We start from the raw sequence: 23,515 nt of genomic DNA on the forward strand, positions 1-23,515 counted from the left end.
CCACAAATACCCAAATAATAAAGCCTGAAACTCGTCGCCAGTCCCCCAGTTTTTTTTTATTAAATTCCATATTTGCAGACAGACAACTTTACTGCATGAAGCCACTTTTTAAAAGGGAGGTTAAAAATAAAGAAAATGCTGCGTGGAGTCATCCAACCAAAATGCGGCGTGAACACAACCAATCAGCTTGTGCAGCGCACAAGTCCCACCCCTGAAAGTTCCTGAACTTTGAAAAAGTACTACCTCGTGAGCAGGGACTATCGGAGGGGGAAATATTTACCCGGAACTTCATTTAGACCCTGGTTCCTGCGGTGTAAACACATCGAGTACCAGCCCAAAGTTCCTAGTTCCTGGGGAAAGTTCCTGCGGTGGAAACGCGGCTTTAGGGACTCTTGTCAGTATTACACTGAGGAACAACTTGATGAGGTACAAATTGAACAGGCATTTTCTTTTATTCATTTCAATTGCAGAAGTTTATCAAAACATTTTTCTGAAATCAAACATTTTTTGGAGACACTTAAAGGAAGATTTAAGTTAATTGCTTTATCTGAAACATGGATAAAGAAAGGCAAGGAGGTTGATCTGAAATTAAAGGGCTATGATTTATATGTCACCAACAGGACTGGAGGGGGAGTGGCCCTCTATATCTATAATGAATTGAAATGTAGACCAGTTAAATGCATGACAACAGCTATTAATGATTTAATGGAAAGTGTAGCTGTAGAAATAGAATTAGAACAAAATAGGAATATTATTGTTGCATGTGTATATAGAAAACCAGGATCAAAAGTGGAAACCTTCATGGATAAATTGGAAGAAATGATTCTTGGTCTAAATAACAAACGAAATCTTGTAATTTGTGGAGATTATAATATTGATCTTCTAAAGGTAGATTCACATATACAAAACTCAGATTTTTTAGAGATGTTATATAAAAATGGGCTGTATCCATTAATAACGAAGCCTAGCAGAATAACCACAACTAGTGCAACTTTAATAGACAATATCTTTACAAATGTTTTGGAGAATCACATTACTAGTGGGTTGGTAATAAATGATATAAGCGACCATCTGCCTATATTTGCAATATTTGACTATAAGTTGCCTAAAAAAACAGTATACCATCAAATATACAAAAGAAAAAGGAGTACTGATCATATTAATAAGTTTAGGAATGATTTATTCAAACAAGAGTGGAAAGAGGTGTACATAGATGATGCAAATAATGCTTATAATTCTTTTCTTAAATGTTATCTTACTCTGTTTGGATCTGCATAGGATCTCAGGACAATGCTTATTATACAAAGGCAAAATAGTAAACCTTGGATAACAAACGGATTAAAAAATGCCTCTAAAAAGAAAAACAGACTTTATAAGGAGTTTATCAAATTAAGAACAGAGAATGCAGAAAAACGCTATAAGAAATACAAAAATAAGTTGACTGATATATTGAGACAAGCAAAAAAGGACTATTATAATAGAATGTTGCATGAAAATAAAAATAATATAAAGGCTACATGGAATATTCTGAACAATGTAATTGGGAATAAGACTGGACAAACGGAACTACCTAAATATTTTGAAAAGGACAATAGGGTGATTGAAAATAAAGATGAAATGGTCCATGAACTAAATCAATTCTTTGTAAATGTAGGACCTAGCTTAGCAAACGAAATACCAATATCTAGTGATCAGCCAGGGGGAGTCTGGAAAAGGGAAAATAGGATTATGCAGTCAATGTATCTAGGTGAAGTGACTGAAAATGAAATATTATCTGTGGTTTATAAGCTAAAAAACAAGACCTCAACGGATAGTGATGGTATTTACATGAAAATAATAAAAAACACAATTGATTGTATTATTAAACCATTATATTATATAATTAATTATTCTTTTACAGAAGGAGTTTTCCCAGATAGTATGAAAATAGCTAAGGTAATACCTTTTTTTAAAACTGGAGATAAACATATTTTTAATAACTATAGACCAGTATCTCTCCTATCTCAATTTTCCAAAGTGTTTGAAAAACTCTTTGTTAATAAAATTAGACAACTTTATTGAAAAACATGAATTATTAAATGAAAATCAGTACGGATTTAGGTCAAATAGGTCTACAAGCTTGGCTATCATGAAAATTACTGAAGACATTACAACCGCAATAGATAGAAATAAATACACAATAGGAGTGTTCATTGATTTAAAGAAGGCATTTGACACTATAGATCATCAAATTCTCATTTCTAAATTATATACTTATGGAATTAGAGGAGTTGTACTGGACTAACCAGCTATTTACAACAACGACAACAATATGTTGAGTTTGACGATTATAGGTCAGAATGTATGAATATTGAATGTGGACTTCCACAAGGCTCAATTTTAGGACCCAAACTTTTTATTTTATATATAAATGAGATTTGTGAGGTTTCAAAAATGTTACACTATGTATTATTTGCAGACGATACAAATTTATACAGTTCAGGAAATGACTTGAAAACCTTAGCTAATAATATTGAAGATGAAATGGTTAAACTAAAATTGTGGTTTGATGTAAATAAGTTATCTTTAAATTTGAATAAGACAAAGTTTATGATATTCAGCAATAAAAGAAAGGAGGAAGTCAGCTTATCCATAAACAATGTAAACATTGAGAAGGTGTCTGAAATCAGATTTCTAGGAGTCACCTTAGATGAGAAATTGACGTGGAAAAGTCATATATTGCATGTAAAAAATAAGATGGGAAAAAGCCTATTTATTTTGAATAAGGTTAAATACAGTTTACCATATAATACAATGAAAATGTTATATTGTTCAATGATATTGCCTTATTTAAACTATTGTGTAGAAATATGGGGAAATACATATCATAGCAACATTATGCCTTTATTTATTTTACAGAAAAGAGCCATTCGCATTATTTTCAAAGCAGGATATAGAGACCACACAAATCAACTCTTTATTAGGTCAGGATTATTAAAACTTAAAGACATTGTAGAATTACAAACTCTATTAGTGATGTTCAAAGCTAGAAGCAAAGCTCTTCCACATGACTTACAAAAGTTATTTGTTTTTACTTCTGAAGATGGAAATCACAGACGGCCTTATGACTTTAAACATCTAATAGCAAGAACAAACCTGAAACAAATGTGTTTGTCTGTTGCTGGAGTAAAAGCATGGAATTCTCTAAGGAAAGATTTAAAAAGTTGCAAAAATATTTTGGAATTTAAAAGGAGTTATAAAAAGAAACAACTTGAATTATATCAAACTGAATTTTGATTTTGTTTGTATGTGATCATTGTAAAACGTTTAAACAAATATTAGATATGTTGGAGTTTGGGTGATGGTGGAGGGAATAATGCTAATGCCATCTACTATATTTGTGAATATATTTTGTGTAATGCTAATGTCATCTACTGTTTATGTTAATACATTTTGGGTGATGGTGGAGGGAACAATGCTAATGCCATCTACTATTTATGTCTATAAAGGGGGCAGATAAATATAAGAATATTATTCTTCCATCTGCTCCTTTCTGATCATGGAAATGTAAAGGAAAACTCAAATGAATTGTATGTGCCTTGTACAAATAATGCATTTTCATGAAAGGAATAAAAGAGAAAGAAAGAAAGAGAGAGAGAGTTCCAACGAACTCTTTGATTATTCATTTATTCTAAGAAAAGTGTATCTTTCATGGCCACCGAAAAATAATTATTTCTTAGCATGTACAGCGCTTAGAACATGTAACAAGATCAAGATCGTAAAAGGGACTTTGTTGCAAGCAGGGAATCAGAACCAAATACCTGTTGTGCACAAGTTTTATTAACTAAATCACAAACTAAACTAAACTAAACAAACATACATTCATACATACATACATACATACATACATACATACATACATACATACATACATACATACATGCATAGGTAAAAGGGTAAGTGATATGGAACCGGAAGCAGGAAATAGAACTATGGAAAAGATCTATTTAACTATGAGAACCATCAGCTTATCATTTTCAGAGCACCTCATTAAATTGATACTTGCATGGTCAGTTGCAATCGTGGACAATTTTTGAAGTGGTTGAAAATTGAGTTCGTTGATGAGTCCGTGAGTGTCAAAAGTCATGGTGCAAGTTGCCATCGTTTTCTTCTCTGCTTGATGGAGAAGATGATGATGACTTGCATGTTGGTTTCGACGCTGTTGTGGGTCGGAGCTTGCAGCCGGGGGCCTGCTGAGGCCATGCTGGACAGCACGGCATCCTGAAGTGTCGAGAAGGCCAAGAGTTGATCGTCGCTTGTTCAGTGATGGTAAGTTGCAGTTTCCTGGATTGAAGCTCCCTTTGGGAGCATGAAAGCATGTAGACAATGCTCAGGCCTTCTGGGGCCCTTGGGCCCCCCCACTATCAACGTGAGGACCAACAGTGGAGCCAGCAGCTAAGAAGTGGGAAGGGTCAGTGACAAGGCCTTTTAAAGCTTGACCAAGGTCACACCTTTCCGGGTTTGTTTGACCAATGAGAAGGGTGGAATTTCACAAGCGGGAGTTTCTTCTGTGGTTGAATTGAGTTTTTGTTCTAAGCATGCTCATTTGCAATGGCACGCTGGATTGGTTTCTGAAGATGAAACTAAGAAAGATTCTTGTAATACTAATATGTTGCACAGCTATCGGCATATCATGTACACAATCATTTCGATCTTCAAAGTACCAATTTATAGAGACTAAACATGGTATGCGTGGGGTTATGTTGACTGTGGGTCTATAATAAGATATATAGTATCAAAGAGATAATAGTATCAACAGATAATAGTATTAAAAGACACAACACAAGGCAGTAAATCATTCACAAAATGTTCTGGAATGCATGTTCATATGCAGCAAAGTCTGTATTAAAGATTGTTTCTGTCTTCCCATTGTCTCTCTCTTGCGCATGTGGCCACATTCCTTTGGATCGTAAAACTCTTATCAGTCTCTATGTGTCCTGTAACAAGACACCGCGTCCTGCCAGTGTGTTAGCTTCATTTGGGATGTTAGTTTTTGGGGAAAGTTTCACAGGCCTTGGTTGGGAGAGTGAGTTTGCTGGATTATTCATTAAATAAATGAATAATTTGTGTGTGTCTGATTGGTCCAGACGCTACAGTTGTGTGTACCAACAAGACAGAAAGCAAGAAAGCAAGTCTTCAAATAACAGCCTGTTGTCTTTTAATGTGCTTGGCTTTATGTATGTATTGTCTTTGATTCATCCATTTCCATTATCTCTCAGGTAATCTATACCCATAAGTTCCTCAGTCAGCACCCAATTATCTTCTGGAACCTGGTGTGGTATTTCCGGCGTTTAGACCTGCCCAGCATTCTGCCTGGACTCATCCTCACCTCTGAACACTGCAACAATGGAGTACAGGTACTTGACCTTTATTCACATTGCCGTTCTCTTACTGACTGCTTCAGAATGGTCTGTGGAATGCTTCACAATTCAGTTTTCAGACCGTACAGTGCAAATACAAAAATAAATACTGTGGCCCTGCTTGTTTATATCTATTTTTTTTACTTATTCATTATTACTTTATATTGTTGCATGCCTGATGCACCAAATTATTTTGGAATTTGCCATTCGATAATAAACTGAAACAAATCATGAATTCTTTACTCTTGACTAGTCTTGCAGCATATGACTGGCGAACGGCTTCTAGTGTAATGAACAGTTAATGACTGTGCTAAATTTAAATGGATAGTTCACCCTAAAATAAAAATTGTCATAATTTACTCACCCTGGTGTTGTTCTAATGCAGTATGCTGTTCTTTCTTTTTCTGACCAAAAAATTAGACATTTAAGACATGGCAGTGAATAGTGGCAAGCAAAAGATGCAAAAGTATCACAGCATGGTCAGATGTTACACGTTTCATATATCTAATTTTTCCGGGGGTATACGATAGGGTTTGGTAAAAAAAAAAAAAAAAAAAAAATCCTGACCTTGACCATTGGTATTCATGAGGCTCTATTAGCACGGCAGTTCACGCCGACTCACAGAGAAAATGCACACAAGTTGTGAGCATCCCAAAACACACCACTGTTACCCACAAGAGTAGCATAAAAAATATGGTTAAACTGGTATGTTGTCGACCACAAATTTTCCCTCTGCAGTTGGCTATCAGGGTAGCCATCAAAGGGGTCTTGTCCATAGGGTCCCTCCATTGCTAATAGTCTTATAGTCCGCAGCCGGTGTAATGGGATTTTGTTCCTCAGATGGGCTGCGAAGAGAGATCAGGAAATGTGTGGTCGTCAACATACCAGTTTGTTTAGATTTATTATTATATGGCGAATTCCAAAATCATTTGGGTGTATCATGCATGCAACAATATAAAGTAATAACAAATCCGTTAGATACAAGTGAGCGGGGCAGTGGGCAAAATTAGTAGCCAGGCCACTGTTTTGTTTTGTTTTTTCATTTCGCCCACTCCTTCCGATGGCCATCCCGAGTCTGCCATAAATTTAGCACAGTTATTAACAATAAAAATTATGCCACTTTGTGTGAAAAAGGTCATCCTCTGTGTTAGCCTTTTAAACTACTTCTCATCATCCACGCAGTTAGTCTAAACAGTTGGTCTACACAAAATGCCACCCCGTGCTAATGGAACAGCCTACTGCGCAAATTGCAAGACAAGGGTAAAAATATAAAAGCGGTTAGATTTCGTTTATTCAAATGATAATTTCTTAAGTCACAATTTAGCAAAAGGAAATTTAAAAAAGGACACAAAATGGCAATTATCCATTGATGAAGTAACTGAAAAAAGTAAAATGAACGCTTAGTTTAATTTTTTTATGTTTACATTTGCACTGTATGGGGTAAAAACTGAATTGTGAAGCGTTACACGGACCCAGAATGAGCCATCATGTCTCTTCATGAAAATATACCTCATTTGTTGAGTCATTTTGTGTATTTCAACCCATAATTGCTTGTTTGATGAACTGAACTACATGATAAAGCTACCTTCTCTGTTTTCCTCCTGTAGCTGCCGCAGACATCTCTGTCTCAGGACAGTAAGCAGGTGTATGTGCAGCTGCTGTGGGACAATGTCAACTTACATCAGGATCCCACCGAGCCCCTCTATCAGCTCTGGAGGACCTTCTGTGAGTACAGTAGGGGTGCTTTGAGAAGATTTATTTGTTCAGTATTCGCATTAACACATTAATGTTCATTGACACATTTTTTTTTTTAGGATCAACTACATTAATGTGCACACCTAAATAAACGTAATAAATATTGTTTTATTATGTTGAAACCTCATGAATGGATTGCCATTAAGCTACTTCATGTATGGCACTGAATGTGAGTGTCTTTGTTGTGCAGTGCAAAGAAAGGGAACTCTAAGCCCCACTGACCACCAGGAGACTCGAACTCTACTGAACAGCATTGTTCGCAGCATTCAGACGAACGATGTGTATGGCCCCATCAACATGCTCCTTAGGGAGATCAAGAAACACCCAGAAGTTAAACGGCAGAGGTTGGACATGCATGCTATATTTTGTATAAATGACTAAATTTGAAATGAAACTGTTAGACTAATAGGTCATTTACAGACAATCTGCTTGCAATCATATTGTTTACTACATGGCACAAGGCTGACTGACCTCTGTTGCTTCTCCAGCCGGAGTTTACTTGCTTAACATTTCAATAGTCTTATTCAGTGTTTGCTGTGAGCCTGGTCCTGCATTGAGTTGATTTCCAGAGGCGTTTTACCTTTATAAGGGCAATTTATGTGACTTCCTTATTAAATGTATCTGCCAATAGGCTAGATTTTTTGGTTGCAAGTAAAACACTGTAAAAAATAAATTTAGCAAATTTAGTACTTATATGTATGCTTTTGATGTTTAGAATTAATTCAAATAATATAGTAAATGTCAAGAATGTGAACCTGTGCTTACGTAGTACTGTTTACAGTACTAGCACGTATTTTAGGTTATTACACATTAAAACAGGTGTGCATTATTTATATAATTTCATTTATTACCCTTCCCATAAAAAAAAAAAAAAATGATAAAGGTTATTACTTTGCATTGGAGCATTAAGAGTGGTAGCCTAGTTTTCTAATACATGCATTAGTGTAATTTACGTCAGTATTGTGACTCACATTAAATATTTGTTATTACCTGTACCTGAACCCTGCCTTATACTGAGAACTGCACAGGACATGCCAAAAATATATACAGTGAGGAAAATAAGTATTTGAACACCCTGCTATTTTGCAAGTTCTCCCACTTAGAAATCATGGAGGGGGCTGAAATTGTCATCGTAGGTGCATGTCCACTGTGAGAGACATAATCTAAAAAAAAATATCTAGAAATCACAATGTATGATTTTTTAACTATTTATTTGTGTGATACAGCTGCAAATAAGTATTTGAACACCTGAGAAAATCAATGTTAATATTTGGTACAGTAGCCTTTGTTTGCAATTACAGAGGTTAAACGTTTCCTGTAGTTTTTCACCAGGTTTGCACACACTGCAGGAGGGATTTTGGCCCACTCCTCCACACAGATCTTCTCTAGATCAGTCAGGTTTCTGGGCTGTCGCTGAGAAACACAGAGTTTGAGCTCCCTCCAAAGATTCTCTATTGGGTTTAGGTCTGGAGACTGGCTAGGCCACGCCAGAACCTTGATATGCTTCTTACAGAGCCACTCCTTGGTTATCCTGGCTGTGTGCTTTGGGTCATTAAGACCCAGCCTCGACCCATCTTCAATGCTCTAACTGAGGGAAGGAGGTTGTTCCCCAAAATCTCGCAATACATGGCCCGGTCATCCTCTCCTTAATACAGTGCAGTCGCCCTGTCCCATGTGCAGAAAAACACCCCCAAAGCATGATGCTACCACCCCCATGCTTCACAGTAGGGATGGTGTTCTTGGGATGGTACTCATCATTCTTCTTCCTCTAAACACGTTTAGTGGAATTATGACCAAAAAGTTCTATTTTGGTCTCATCTGACCACATGACTTTCTCCCATGATCATCCAAATGGTCATTGGCAAACTTAAGACAGGCCTTGACATGTGCTGTTAAGCAGGGGAACCTTCCGTGCCATGCATGATTTCAAACCATGACGTCTTAGTGTATTACCAACAGTAACCTTGGAAACGGTGGTCCCAGCTCTTTTCAGGTCATTGACCAGCTCCTCCCGTGTAGTTCTGGGCTGATTTCTCCCCTTTCTTAGGATCATTGAGACCCCACGAGGTGAGATCTTGCATGGAGCCCCAGTCCGAGGGAGATTGACAGTCATGTTTAGCTTCTTCCATTTTCTAATGATTGCTCCAACAGTGGACCTTTTTTCACCAAGCTGCTTGGCAATTTCCCCGTAGCCCTTTCCAGCCTTGTGGAGGTGTACAATTTTGTCTCTAGTGTCTTTGGACAGCTCTTTGGTCTTGGCCATGTTAGTAGTTGGATTCTTACTGATTGTATGGGGTGGACAGGTGTCTTTATGCAGCTAACGACCTCAAACAGGTGCATCTAATTTAGGATAATAAATGGAGTGGAGGTGGACATTTTAAAGGCAGACTAACATGTCTTTGAGGGTCAGAATTCTAGCTGATAGACAGGTGTTCAAATACTTATTTGCAGCTGTATCATACAAATAAATAGTTAAAAAATCATATATTGTGATTTCTGGATTTTTTTTTTTAGATTATGTCTCTCACAGTGGACATGCACCTACGATGACAATTTCAGACCCCTCCATGATTTCCAAGTGGGAGAACTTGCAAAATAGCAGGGTGTTCAAATACTTATTTTCCTCACTGTATATTGTGTCTGTCATTGAGCACTTTTTATTAATTCTGGGGCACTTTGTTTAGTTCAATTGTGAGCACGTTGTATTAATTTGTTTCCATTATGTAACTAGGACTACAACAAAGGATCAAAAAGTAAAATGTGGCCACAATTTAACTAAAAGATGGTACGTTCGTATAATTTTACCATGTAAATTAGACATTTTAAGTTTTTCATTGAAGTCTGAGGATAGTTATATTTCTTAATTATTGCAAATTTGCATATAAAGTTCAGTGTTGTATTCCCTGTATGATTTGATGCAATGAAGAATACATAATCTTAACAGGCTAGCAATGTACAGTAAAAAGTACGCACATTTCAAGCATTTCCATCAGTTTGTTGTAACAGTAGTCAAAGGGTGGGAGTCTTACGCATTTCTATGATAATCACTCATCTGCAACCGCAAAAACAGCAGTAGTTTGCATAGTTGATCTAGTCCACCAAGACCAAATACATTAACATTGTCATATCCAATAACATGCTAAAACTATCCCAAGAGTTTTCACAGCTGAATATGCAGCTTAATAAGAACCCTGTTGTTTGTGATCACCAAGGTTTAACTCATTCGCAATCATTTTGTCATATGAGTATCTTGTGTTCTAATGAACTCTTCTCTTCATGTCCAGGAGTATCTATAGGGAAATTTTGTTTCTGTCACTTGTTGCCTTAGGAAAGGAGAACATTGATATTGGTAAGTAAATGCTGTTCTTTAATTTCACATGAAAGTGATTTCATTACAGTCTCTATATCTACATGTCAAAAGAAAGATAAAAGTTGTATTTACATAAAGAACATGAAGTATATTTTTAGGACCATTAAGATGCATTGAGATGCAATATTTTGCATTGAAACAGAATGTGTTTCTAACCCTTATGCCTCATTATATATTGTACGAAGTTGAGTGCATTAAGGGACAAAAATGTCCACTCTAAACACTGCCATAAAACTATTATATATATTATTTTTTTTTTCACTTTCACTGAGTTAAATATTTTAACCAACATCAGTCCTGAAAATAACTACCAAATATTTATTTAATTTTCAGAATTTTAACCCCTTAAATGCCATTTGTTTACATAATGCCACTGTTTTTATCGATGGAAAAAACATAAAAAATTAAAAACAATTGTGTACTACATGCTAGGTGGATTTCTTGGGAGGGAATTATCACAACCTGGTATATGTCCATGATTAGCAGCAACATTGATTTTTACGCATTTTTATTTTTTGTGTTATGTCAGATTGAAAAAAAAAATCACACTTAGCGCGTTAAGGACCAAAAATGGTCACATATTAAACACTGCCTAAAATATTATATATTATTATTATTTTCCACTTTTACTATGTTAAATCTTTTAACCAGCATCAGTCCTCATCATAACTACCAAATATTTATTTAATTTCAGGATTTTAACCCTTTAAATTCCAGTTTTGGTGACGATACCATCAATTTGTATAAGAGGAAAAAACACAAAAATGTAATTATTTTCCATACACTAAATACAAAGAGAAAACTTTAGCTTTGGATTATCACAGTCTTGAATATGTCAAAGATTAGCGGCAACACTATTTCTGGTGCATTTAAAGATTTTGTGTTATGTCAGATTTTGTAAAAACATCACACTTTGCGCGTTAAGGACCAAAAATGGTCACATATTAAACACTGCCTAAAATGTTATATTATTATTATTTTCCACTTTTACTGAGTTAAATCTTTTAACCAGCATCAGTCCTCATCATAACTACCAAATATTTATTTAATTTCAGGATTTTAACCCTTTAAATTCCAGTTTTGGTGACGATACCATCAATTTGTATAAGAGGAAAAAACACAAAAATGTAATTATTTTCCATATACTAAATGCAAAGTGAAAATCTTGGCTTTGGATTATCACAGTCTTGAATATGTCAAAGATTAGCAGCAACATTATTTTTTGTGCATTTTTATTTTTTGTGCTATGTCAGATTAAAATAAATAAATAAATCTCACACATGTTAAGGACAAATTTTATCCTATTTAAACCCATTAAATATCCATTTTTGAACCCACTGTCATAATATCATAAAATCATAATTTCTATTCAAATACCCTGTCATTGCCAAGCCTTGGGGTAAAATATTTACTTTTTACTGTTTTCCACCAGTTGGTACCATTTTTCATATAATTGACATACTGCAAACATCTGCAGTATTGCAAACATTTTCCTGATTTCTACTAGGTGACTATAACCTGTGCCTGTCTCCCTAGACATCAAAATGTGCTCTAGAAAGAAAGCAAAACTACAAGATCACCATGAACATGAATTTTATTTTTCTAAATTCTATAAACATATCAAACATATCAAAAACTTCAAAACAAAATGGGGTCATTTGTTCAGTCAAATCAAACCGAAAGAAAACAATGCAGTGAGAAGCGCTTTCTCTTGCTAAATGCACACACACACACACATACACGCCTACACACACATCCTACACCACCGACACACACACACACACAGAGGGAGGGAGAGAGAGAGAGAGAGAGAGAGAGAGAGTATAGACAGAAAGGGTAAAATATGACCTTCAGGATATTATGCTTATAATATAATATAATATAATATAATATAATATAATATAATATAATATGAGTATTATATTACTGCCACCTTACCGTGGTGGAGGGGTTTGAGTACCCAAATGACCCTAGGAGCTATGTTGTCTGGGGCTATATGCCTCTGGCCCCTAGGCCAAACAGGTCCTAGGTGACGGGTCAGACTAAGAGCGGTTCAAAAACCCTTTATGATGCCAATAAATTCAAAGACCGTGACGTCGCCTGACATGGCGCAGCCGGGGCCCCACCCTGGAGCCAGGCCCGGGGTTGGGGCTCGTATGCGAGCGCCTGGTGGTCGGGCCTCCCCCCATTGGGTCCGGCCGGGCTCAGCCCGAAGGAGCGACGTGGGGCCGCCCTCCCGTGGACCCACCACCTGCAGGAGGGACCGTAAGGGGCCGGTGCTTAGTGGATCGGGCGGCAGTCGAAGGCGGGGGCCTCGACAACCCAATCCCTGGACACGGAAACTAGCTCTAGGGACATGGAACGTCACCTCTCTGGCGGGGAAGGAGCCTGAGATTGTGTGTGAGGTTCAGAGATTCCGACTAGAGATAGTCAGGATCACCTCCACGCACGGCTTGGGCTCTGGAACCACACTCCTTGAGAGAGGATGGACTCTTCACCACTCTGGAGTTGCCCATGGTGAGAGGCGGTGGGCTGGTGTGGGTTTACTTATAGCCCCCCAGCTCAGCCACCATGTGTTGAAGTTTATCCCGGTGAACGAGAGGGTCGCTTCCCTGCGCCTTCGGGTCGGGGATAGGTCTCTCACTGTGCGGGCCAAATGGCAGTGTAGAGTACCCGGCCTTCTTGGGGACTCTGGGAGGGGTACTGGAAAGTGCTCCGACTGGGGACTCCGTCGTTCTACTGGGGGACTTCAACGCCCACGTGGGCAGCGACAGTGACACCTGGAGGGGCGTGATTGGGAGGAACGGCCCCCCTGATCTGAACCCGAGTGGTGTTCTGTTATTGGACTTCTGTGCTAGTTACAGCTTGTCCATAACGAACACCATGTTCAAGCATAAGGGTGTCCATCAGTGCACATGGCACCAGGATACCCTAGGCCGGAGGTCGATGATCGATTTTGTGGTCGTTTCATCTGACCGGCCGTATGTCTTGGACACTCGGGTGAAGAGAGGGGCGGAGCTGTCAACTGATCACCACCTGGTGGTGAGTGGTGAGTTGGATCCGATGGCGGGGGAGGAAGCTGGACAGACTCGGCAGACCCAAACGTACTGTAAGGGTCTGTTGGGAACGTTTGGCCGAATCCCCTGTCAGAGAGATCTTCAACTTCCACCTCCGGCAGAGCTTCGACCGGATCCCGAGGGAGTCTGGAGTTATTGAGTCCGAGTAGACCATATTGTCCACCTTCATTGTCAACACGGCCACTCTGAGCTGTGGCCGTAAGGTCTCCGGTGCCTGTCGAGGCGGCAATCCCCGAATCCGGTGGTGGACACCGGAAGTAAGGGATGCCGTAAAGCTGAAGAAGGAGTCCTATCGGGCCTGGCTGGCTTGTGGGACTCCTGAGACAGCTGATGGGTACCGACAGGCCAAGCGGACTGCAGCCCGGGTGGTTGTGGAGGCAAAAAATCGGGCTTGGCAGGAGTTCGGTGAGGCCATGGAGAAGGACTACCGGTCGGCCTCGAGGAGATTCTGGCAAACCGTCCGGCGGTTCCTGGGAACGCCTCGGTGTCCCCCCGGAAGAGCTGGAGGAAGTGTCTAGGGAGATGGAAGTCTGGGCATCCCTGCTTAGACTGCTGCCCCCGCGACCCGGCCCCGGATAAGCGGAAGAAGATGGATGGATGGATGGATATTATGATTTTTGTCACTCGCCTAAACACCATGTGTTATATTTAGGCCCTACACACACACACACACACACACTTTTGTCAACGCAGACACACATTGCTCTCAGACATCCACACATACTCAGAAACATCATTTTAGATCATTGAGCCATTAAAATGCTTCATAACACAGTCAATAGTGCCCCTAGTGGAAACCAGGAAAATAACGTGCATTTCCCCCCATAGGGAATACCTATGTAGTGACGTCATCTGGTGGAATACACTATATAATGCAAATATAATGCTTTTGCTTCAAAATGAAAGGATGTTTCAACATAAGTCATGATTCATGTATTAATGACGGCCCCGGCTTTAAACGACGTTTTAATGGGTTTCAATGGGCCATTTTTGGTCATTATGGTGCTGTATGTTCCTATTTGATCTACACAGTGTGTGTTATACATATTATGCAACATGGGATCAAAATTTTAAAATGTATCCAAAAAGTCACAATTTTGCCAAATTACATACCATTTGCATTAAAACAGACAAAATGGTCAATGAAATTAAACTGAAAATGACCACAAATGTCCTAATGCAGCATGAGGGTTAAGACATTGCAAATAGATCTCCTTCTCATTAATGTAAAAAAAAAGAGAAATGAATAAATATTAATTTATTATAATATTTTTATTAGAATTTTTTTTTTTTTTTTTTTTTTTTTATCAAGATGATTTCCATTACTGAAAATAAGATTGATTTCTGCATTAGAGTATTGAGAATATTAAGGAAATTTGTGCTTAATTGTCAAAAAGCTGTCACATAAAAAATAAAAAATAAATTATGTTTTTCAAATCTTCTAGCAAATATAATTTCCTATAGAAGTCATATCCTTGAATTATATGAGATTCACTTCTTAACTATCTTTTTTAACTTTGTTTTTCCCTCACAGAAGCCTTTAATCGTGAATACCGTCTTGCATACAATGAGCTCAGCGCAGAACAGCTTAAAGTCCTATCCCCCATTGACAGACCACCTAGCAACGGTGTGCAGTGGTGCCTCAAGTGCTTCGGAGCCCCATTCATCTGATCTGCTTCTCTTACCCACAGTGACTGTATAAGCCCTAAGTCCGGGACAGGATTGTACAGTAATTTCCTTCATTTGCACCATCACCTGAAATGGTACTTTTTTATGATCTACCAGAATAAAAATAAATTTGGCTTCTTTGCTCTGAAATTCCTGAGAGTGTCGTGGCACCAGTCGTACAGCGAACCAGATAGACACTGCATTTTACTGTCGATCTTCAGATGTTGAACTGCCTCTTGTGTGTGAGCCCTTTTCAAACCGCAGTGGAAGTAAATGAAAGACTAAGAGTAATCTTCTTACTGTAAGATGTCTCTCTATACTGCCTTTGACTCTAGCTTCTCTCTTCAGCCGACCTGTGGAAGGATTCTATGGATATGGGGAGAGCATTCTGGAGAGGTGTCAGTGAAAATGGTCTTATTTGATGTGCACTTTCAGAGATAGTTGCTTTATCGTTCTCCATTGTCGCCATGTGTTTATATATATATGTATTGGGATATTTGAACTCTGTTGCCTTTCTCAAGTGAGGGATCTTTGGCTAGATTTCTGTGGAGTCTTAAACACAGAGCCCTTCGACGTTAATGTAGGCTTTTCAGTGTTCACGTTCAAGGTGAGAGGTATGTGTGCGTGAGAGTGTCTATGTGCGTGTTCATTAGATAGACCACACCTTAAAGTGGTATAATGTGAGAGAGGACAATCAGATGAATTCCAGAACATTCCAGAAAGCATCTCTAATGTCTTAAACAGAGGCTAGAATCAATATGAATGATGGAAAAGTGATAAACTGTTGATTTGTTTCTTAGAAATACATACTTTAGACCTAAATGTAGGATAATGATGTATTGTGGAAAATATCATGAAATACATCTGGAATGGAGGAGATGATTTATGAAGTAACTCTTTATTAATGCATTCACACACACATACACATGGTTTGTTTAATACACATGCTTTGATTAAGACATAAAAGATATTTCCATCATCTGTATTAAGAAATGACTCTTTAACACAGAATAGAAAATGTTCATAGCACCTCAAACAACAAGAATATATATCAAAATATTTTTTTAAACTTGCTTTTTAATCTGTTAGATGACTTTAGTTATGGCAAATTAGTGTCCATTAATTTTATTGCAATCTTTTTTTCTTGTCCCATTGTACAAGCGAATCCAAAGGATGTAAAAATCTTCAAGTCACTGCCATTAGCAAATTATTCAGTGAAATCGAAATAGTTATTGTGCCTTGTTATCAAGTCAAAGTAGGACTTGTGGATTTGTAAAAAATTAAGATTAATTTACTACTAATAAATTAACATGAGCAAATGGCCTGCCTTTATCATTTTAATTTATATCCTGACTCTTTTCTTTCATTGAATATGTATGTATTTTTTAAGTGTAAATGAAACATCATCCCATTGTTTGTGGAACAAGCCAGGTGCAAACGAAGTATGTTAAATTACTATTGTCTTATCATCGTTGTCAATGTTATTGTATTTGATGCATAACAGGACTCTTTTAGGCTTCATCGCTGTTTTCCCAAATTACAAAACCTATAGAACAACAGAGCATGCACATCCATAATAGTAACCCCTAATATATATATATATATATTTTTTTTTTGTGAGAATAGAAAGTTTGGCATTTGATAATATAGGAGTTTTTTTTTTTTTTACTAGGCAGATATATTGTGCAGGCTTATTATCTCATTATTTGTCTTGTATGCTTGCATTGAATGGCCACATAAAATAAGGAAAACTCTGATGCACCAAACTGTTTTATGAATTATTGAATATAATTACTGAATTATAATCACCTGTAACTGTATAATTTTATCTGCTCAGCTGAAGTCTCACCCACAACGGCAGTCTCATTCTGCATTGAGTCTTATGTTATGTACAGATTAACGCATGGCCTTGATTTGGCTGACTGGAAAATCCCAAATTAAACAACAATAGCTGGTTCTCCACATAAAAACAGGGTAAATAAAACATAGCTGATGATGATCTTTAAAGTCGACATTAAATGAACATTCACTCTATTTACTAAATAATTATTACTCCATGCATATATGTTCAGTAAAGAAAAAGAGTTTCTCCAATAATTTAGTCTGCTTAGTCATCTTCATTTATATAGCGCTTTTAAGAATATAGATTGTTTCAAAGCATCTTCAGTGATATAGGAAATTAAAGTAAAATAGATTGTTTTGGCTTTACAGCAGCTCTAGAATAAAGTTATTGTCCAGTTAAAGTTAGTTTTAGATTGATTCACTTCCATTGCAAAGATCATTAGTTATTAACTTAGGGGCTGCTTACACGACACCGTTTTAACTGAAAACAGAAAACTTTTAATGTGTTCTGGCCATTCATTTGCACGACAACAGTGTTTGGTGGCTTGAGAACGCAAAACTTTGAAATAGGTTCCAAGGTGCAAGTTTTGCACTTTGAACCTCTCACCTGCAAGCTCACATTCATCTGCCTCTACTTTTGAGTGTTATGCCATATCTCAAAATCAATCAACAACTGATGCATAGAACCAAGTCGGCAGCCTACATTTTTTCTTTTTTCGATAATCTTCCATCCAAAGTTGCGAATTTAATGTATGCGCAAAATGGGAATAATGCATTAGTGAATAAATGTTTCATCCTGTGAGTCGAATAGAACAAAACCGTCACTTCCTGATAAACTGGCTGGTAATCACTAAGAAAAGTAGGAGCAGCCACTGTATATAATAATTTTCGTATAGGCCTATAATAAATTACTGCGTCTCAGAGTGCGCAGACGAAACGCAATAAACGCATTTTGGAGAAAGATGACTGTTGTTTGGGAACACAGTCGTGTAAGACAGTTCTGGAAGGTAATTATACCAAACCACTTTGACTACAGACTTTGCTCAGGCATTTCAGAACAACCAACACAGCATTTCAGATGCTGTGTTAAAATATCGTCCGTGGGTAAGTCCCCAAAGTCACATAATTTGTCTACACAACATGTGTAAAATTAGCTTAAAGATGAAACAACACCGACAAAAGCAAGGATTGTACTGTTGTGATGATTGTAAAATGAGCACTGTGGTTCTCACCCGAGGCACCAAAATATGTTTTGGGTGTTGGTCACACATCACCAAAGACGTCCTTCTTTAATTACGGTGTACCAGCTAAGAAGTTTCACTTTAACAGTAAATTACAATCAACCAGGATTGTTGAATAAATAAAAATTATGTAAACAGGACATTGTCAGCAATCCAATCTGAAGGATTTTGGAGATATTGGATAACTTGTAGAGCTTCTAATATTATCAACACAAGGAAGTCACAAGTATAATATTTTGTTAACAAAAAGATAAGTAATCTACAGTAGCCTAATCAACACAACTGCTAAATGAAATGAATGACAAAGGAATAAAGTGCGTTATTTGCATAAAATGCAAGTGAAGTGAGTTGACCTTGTTTCTCTGAAACTATATAATGAAAAAAACTTATAATGCATCTAACAAATGAAATATTGTTATTTTTTCTGACATCTAATGTAATTTAGAAAATCATATCACTTTGTGATAATGCCAAGGTCTCTGGAAAGAGGTTTGGTCAAGTGATATTTACGTTTCTGTGTGATAAAATTAGCAGTCTGGTGGTGGTGTCTTATAATGTATAACAATGCAGTGGCAAAAGGAGCCAGAATCCATTTCAACAGCCTCATCTCTAGCACCAAAAGGGTCCTAGAATCTGGAACATGCAGATGAAGGTACCTTGCAGTGAAGGTTTACTCACTGGAGCTTAACTCTGTTGCAAATGTGTCTGCACTCAAAAAAATACTTTTATTACGTGGCAAATTATTACTTAAATATAGCTTAATCTAATCATGTTTGTTGGATCTAACCAAACTGTTTCTATCAGAATTATACCAATCAGTGTAATTTTCTTCAGACCCAAACTTGGCTATATTACACTGTCCTTAGGTATATTATATCTAGCTATTTTAAATGTAGGCTACTTAATGCTATTTTTTTCCTACATTAACATACCTTCACGCAGTTATAGCATGTAAACCAAAAAAGCGAAGGCAAGCATTTTGTTTCATTAATTTCATAAATGAAACAACTGCACTTTACACATGTAGGCTAAATATGACAATAACGTTCAACTTACAGCAGATGGACACAGAGGAAAAGGTAAGTGTTCTACATTTATTCATAATTTTTGCCCATGTAACATGTCACTTAAGATGAGTAGTGTGTATACAGTTGTGGTCAGAATGAATAGCACCCCAAATATGATCAAAAATGGCTGTAAAAAAAAAAAAAACAGGATAAACAAAATCCTTTCGTTTATCCTTTTGATCTTTCATTCAAAAAATGCGCAAAAATCTAACCTTTCATTGAAGTAAAAAAATTGGAAGTGGGGGGTTCACATTATGGGGGGGGGGTTCACATATTTCATAATCACATTATGAGATAAATGCTTTTCTCCAAAACAAGCGAAGCATAATTATTGGCTCCCTGTAATTAAATACTTTTTGCAACCTCCTTTTGCCAAGATAACAGCTCTGAGTTTTCTTCTATAATACCTGATGAGTTTGGAGAACAACTTACAAGAAATCAGAGACCATTCCTCCATACAGAATCTATCCAGATCCTTCAGATTTACAAGTTCATGTTGGTGGTGCTTCTCTTCAGTTCACCCCACTCATTTTCTATAGGGTTCAGTTTTGGGGACTTGGACGGTCATGGCAGAAGCTTCATTTTGTGCTCAGTTACCCATTTTTGTGTTGATTTTGATGTTTGTTTTGGATCGATCCAACCACGGCCCATTATAAGATGTTGAGCAGAGGCAGACAGGTTTTGATTTTTTTTATCTGTTGGTATTTGCTAGAATCCATAATACCATGCATCTATACAAGATATCCAGAATCTCCAGCAAAAGAATAGGCCCACACGCCCATACTGCTAAGATCCAGCAGTATATTTAACCGTAGGCATGGGGTACTTTTTGTCCTTTTTTGCATCAAACACATCTGGTGCCAAAAAGCCCTTTTTTGTTTCATCTGACCATAGAACCCGGTCCCTTTTGAAGTTCCAGTTGTGTCTGACAACTGAATATGCTGGAGTTTATTTTTGGAGGAGCGAGGAGGATTTTTCTTGAAACCCTCCCAAACAACATGTGGTGATGTAGGGTTTTTTTTTTTTTTTTTTTTTTTTGGCTTTCTGACCTTCTGACCCCCAAGACTTGAGTAATCTCTGCAATTCTCCATCTGTGATCCTTGGAGAATCTTTGGCCACTCAAACTTTCCTCCTAACCTTGTAATATAGACACACGTCCTCTTCCTGGCAGATTCTAAACACCTTTAGTTGATTGGAACTTCTTAATTTTTGCCCTGATGGTCAAAATGGGGATTTTCAATTCTTTAGCTATTTCTTACAGCCACTTTCTATTTTGTGATCCTCAACAATCTTTTGATGCACATCAGAACTATATTCTTTGGTTTTACTCATTGTGATGGATGATTAAAGGCAGGGTAGGTAGGATTTATTAAAAATTAAAGATCCAAATTTGTTAAAACTTTCTATATATATCAATACATAATTAAAATGTAAGAACTCTGAAAAAAAGAGTATAAAAATCAAGTGACTCTAGACCGTTTAATCTGTATTAAACACAGCTCATTATTTCGATTCGGGACGAATCAAAGGATTGGCTTAGGCGACTGTCACTCTCTCGCAACCATGGCAACCACCCTTTTGCCACACAGCACCTACCCACTTGCGCGCGACCGTTTGATTTGAGGAGTGCGAGAGGCACGGAACCTGATCACACCTCCGTCCAGTAGATGGCGGTAATGCACTATGTTTGCAAGCTGCCAATAAAATCTATCGAAGAAGAAGAAGAAGGCACTGAACCTAGGAATACCAAAACAATGGCAGAGAAAGAGCAATCTAAATTTACAGTACCGGCATATGCAGTTAGTGAAGGCAAACCAGGCAAAAAAATGCCCCTTCCCCTCCGCTTGTCTCAGGTAAATAATGCGTCCTCTAGCTCAGCGGTCGGAGTCGCGCGTTCATGTGTTTTGGGGACGTGGCTTTGGAAGAAGCACAGAAATGAGGGGGTGGAGTGAATGGAAATAATGAGATGTCTTTAAAACAGTCGTGAGAGGTCTACAGACACTCGATTTTGATACTTTCTTTTTCAGAGTACTTACATTTTAATTATGTATTGATATGTACATAAAGTTTAAACAAATTTGAAAAATAAAATTTTTAGACCATTTCTACCTACCCTGCCTTTAAGGGAATTTGGCCTTTGTGTTTCCTCATATTTAAACTACTGTGAAACAAGAAGTCATAGCTAGACAATTTCATGTTCCTAGTCACCCTGGTGTGCTAAAAAAATAAAAATAAAAATAAGGTAAATATTAATGGTAATATACTTCAGAGATATTTTACTCTTAAAACATTGTAGGGGTGCCAATAATTGTGGCCAACGTGTTTTAGAGAAAAACATTTATTTCATAATGTGAGTATGACCTTTGATCTTGGCTTATGGGACAATGCACACTGAGCCATATTGTCCTAATCCCATGAATGAGGTGTAGTGATTTTTCTTTCGCCCATCCAGGGACGCTAATTATATAGGGATTGGTACGCATGTCACCACTGACTTTGTGATTTTTGGATCACACATCACTTAAGATGTTGTGGTTATGATTACATCGGATGACCACTTCCCCTATCTCTTAGTTTGGGCACCAATCAAGGTCTTTTACCTTGGCCGTATGAGAACACAAACGTAACAGTCAACAATAGCAGACAGACAGGTACCAGCGTGAAGCGGCAGCACAAGCACGCCTAGCGGTCTCATACTGGAAGTCGCAGGTATGATATCACATTTATTTATATAGCACTTTTTACAATGCAGATTGTTTAAAAGCAGCTTTACAGAGATAACAGAAAAATAATGCAACAAAGTTTGTTTCCAGAAGAAAATAGCATCACAGTCCAGCTTAAGTAAGTTCAATGATGTTTCATTTTTGTTGTAAAAAAGTTATTAATTTAGTTCATTTATATATAGTCGCTCTGGAAAAAAACGTGATGTCATCGTCCAGCTCAGTTCAGTTCTCATATAATGGTGTCAATGCAGGCAGATCAATATTACTGTTGAATATTAAATGAAATGTTAATGTCCCAAACTAAGCAAGCCAATGGCAACAAAGGTGAAAAAGGCGAAAAAGGCGACAGTGGCAAGGAACCAAAACTCCATCAGGTGGCAAAATGGAGAAAAAAACCTTGGGAGAAAACAGGCTCAGTAGGGGGGCCAGTTCTCCTCTGGCCAATGAATGAACAGTGTATGATTATGATTCAGGCATCATTATAGGTCAGAAGTCAGATTGGATTGGATAATCAGAATATTATCCAGTTCCATCTGTTTGAATCACGCCGGTATGGAGACGGGTTTGTTGAGGATCAGTTAAAGTGTCTTTAAAGTTTTACTGATGCATTTCTCACTTTCCAAACCACCACCAGAATAGCTTTGGCAATATTCTAAACAAATAGTCCAAACAAGATGGGAAAAGATTGAACTGTCATGCATTCATTCAATTTGTACATTAACATTTGTGACCCTGGACCACAAAACCAGTCACATGGGTCAATTTTTTGAAATTCAGATTTATCTGAAAGCTAAATAAATAAGCTTTCCATTGATGTATGGTTTGTTAGGATAGGGCAATATTTGGCCGAGACACAACTATTTGAAAATCTGGAATCTGAGGATGCAAAAAAATCGAAACATTGAGAAAATTGCCTTTTAAAGTTGTCCATTTATGTTCATGATTGTGCAGCATTCACTCACAAAAATAAATGTTTTATATATTTACGGTAGGAAATGTTTACAAAATATCTTCATGGAACATGATCTTTACTTAATATCCTAATGATTTTTGGCATAAAAGAAAAATCGATAAGTTAGACCCATATTGTGTGTATGCACAATGTATTGGCTATTGCCACAAATATACCCGTGCGACTTGTGACTGGTTTTGTGATCCAGGGTCACATTTGTGTAAGATGTTGCATTATAAATAGCTGTCACTGAGAATACTTATTTCTCTGAATAAGTATAAAATGGTTGTGTGTAGTTTACGTCAGTTTTAAGGTTTCCAAACATAGTTATAAATAGATTTGGATGGATCATTGTGGCCTCTCTTGTTTCGTCTCTGCAACATCTGGAGGTCCTGAGGAATTTTTATGACAGTACAGGTCT

At 37.4% G+C, this 23,515-nt stretch overlaps 1 protein-coding gene across 4 annotated transcripts in view; it reads left to right on the forward strand.

Moving 5' to 3' along the window:
• The window catches only part of dennd4c (DENN/MADD domain containing 4C), a 214,285-nt gene extending 198,105 nt beyond the window's left edge, over positions 1–16,180 (forward strand). For all 4 annotated transcript variants that reach the window (XM_084404122.1, XM_084404123.1, XM_084404124.1 and 1 more), the window contains 5 exons: positions 5,259–5,396; positions 7,007–7,124; positions 7,345–7,498; positions 10,439–10,503; positions 15,136–16,180. In XM_084404122.1, the coding sequence (XP_084260248.1) occupies positions 5,259–5,396; positions 7,007–7,124; positions 7,345–7,498; positions 10,439–10,503; positions 15,136–15,272 (612 nt within the window). In that variant the 3' untranslated portion in view covers positions 15,273–16,180. The remainder of the gene's footprint in view (positions 1–5,258; positions 5,397–7,006; positions 7,125–7,344; positions 7,499–10,438; positions 10,504–15,135) is intronic.
• The last annotated feature ends 7,335 nt before the right edge of the window (positions 16,181–23,515 follow it).

Source organism: Rutilus rutilus, assembly GCF_951802725.1.
Source record: "Rutilus rutilus genome assembly, chromosome: 3".
Lineage (NCBI taxonomy): Eukaryota > Metazoa > Chordata > Actinopteri > Cypriniformes > Leuciscidae > Rutilus > Rutilus rutilus.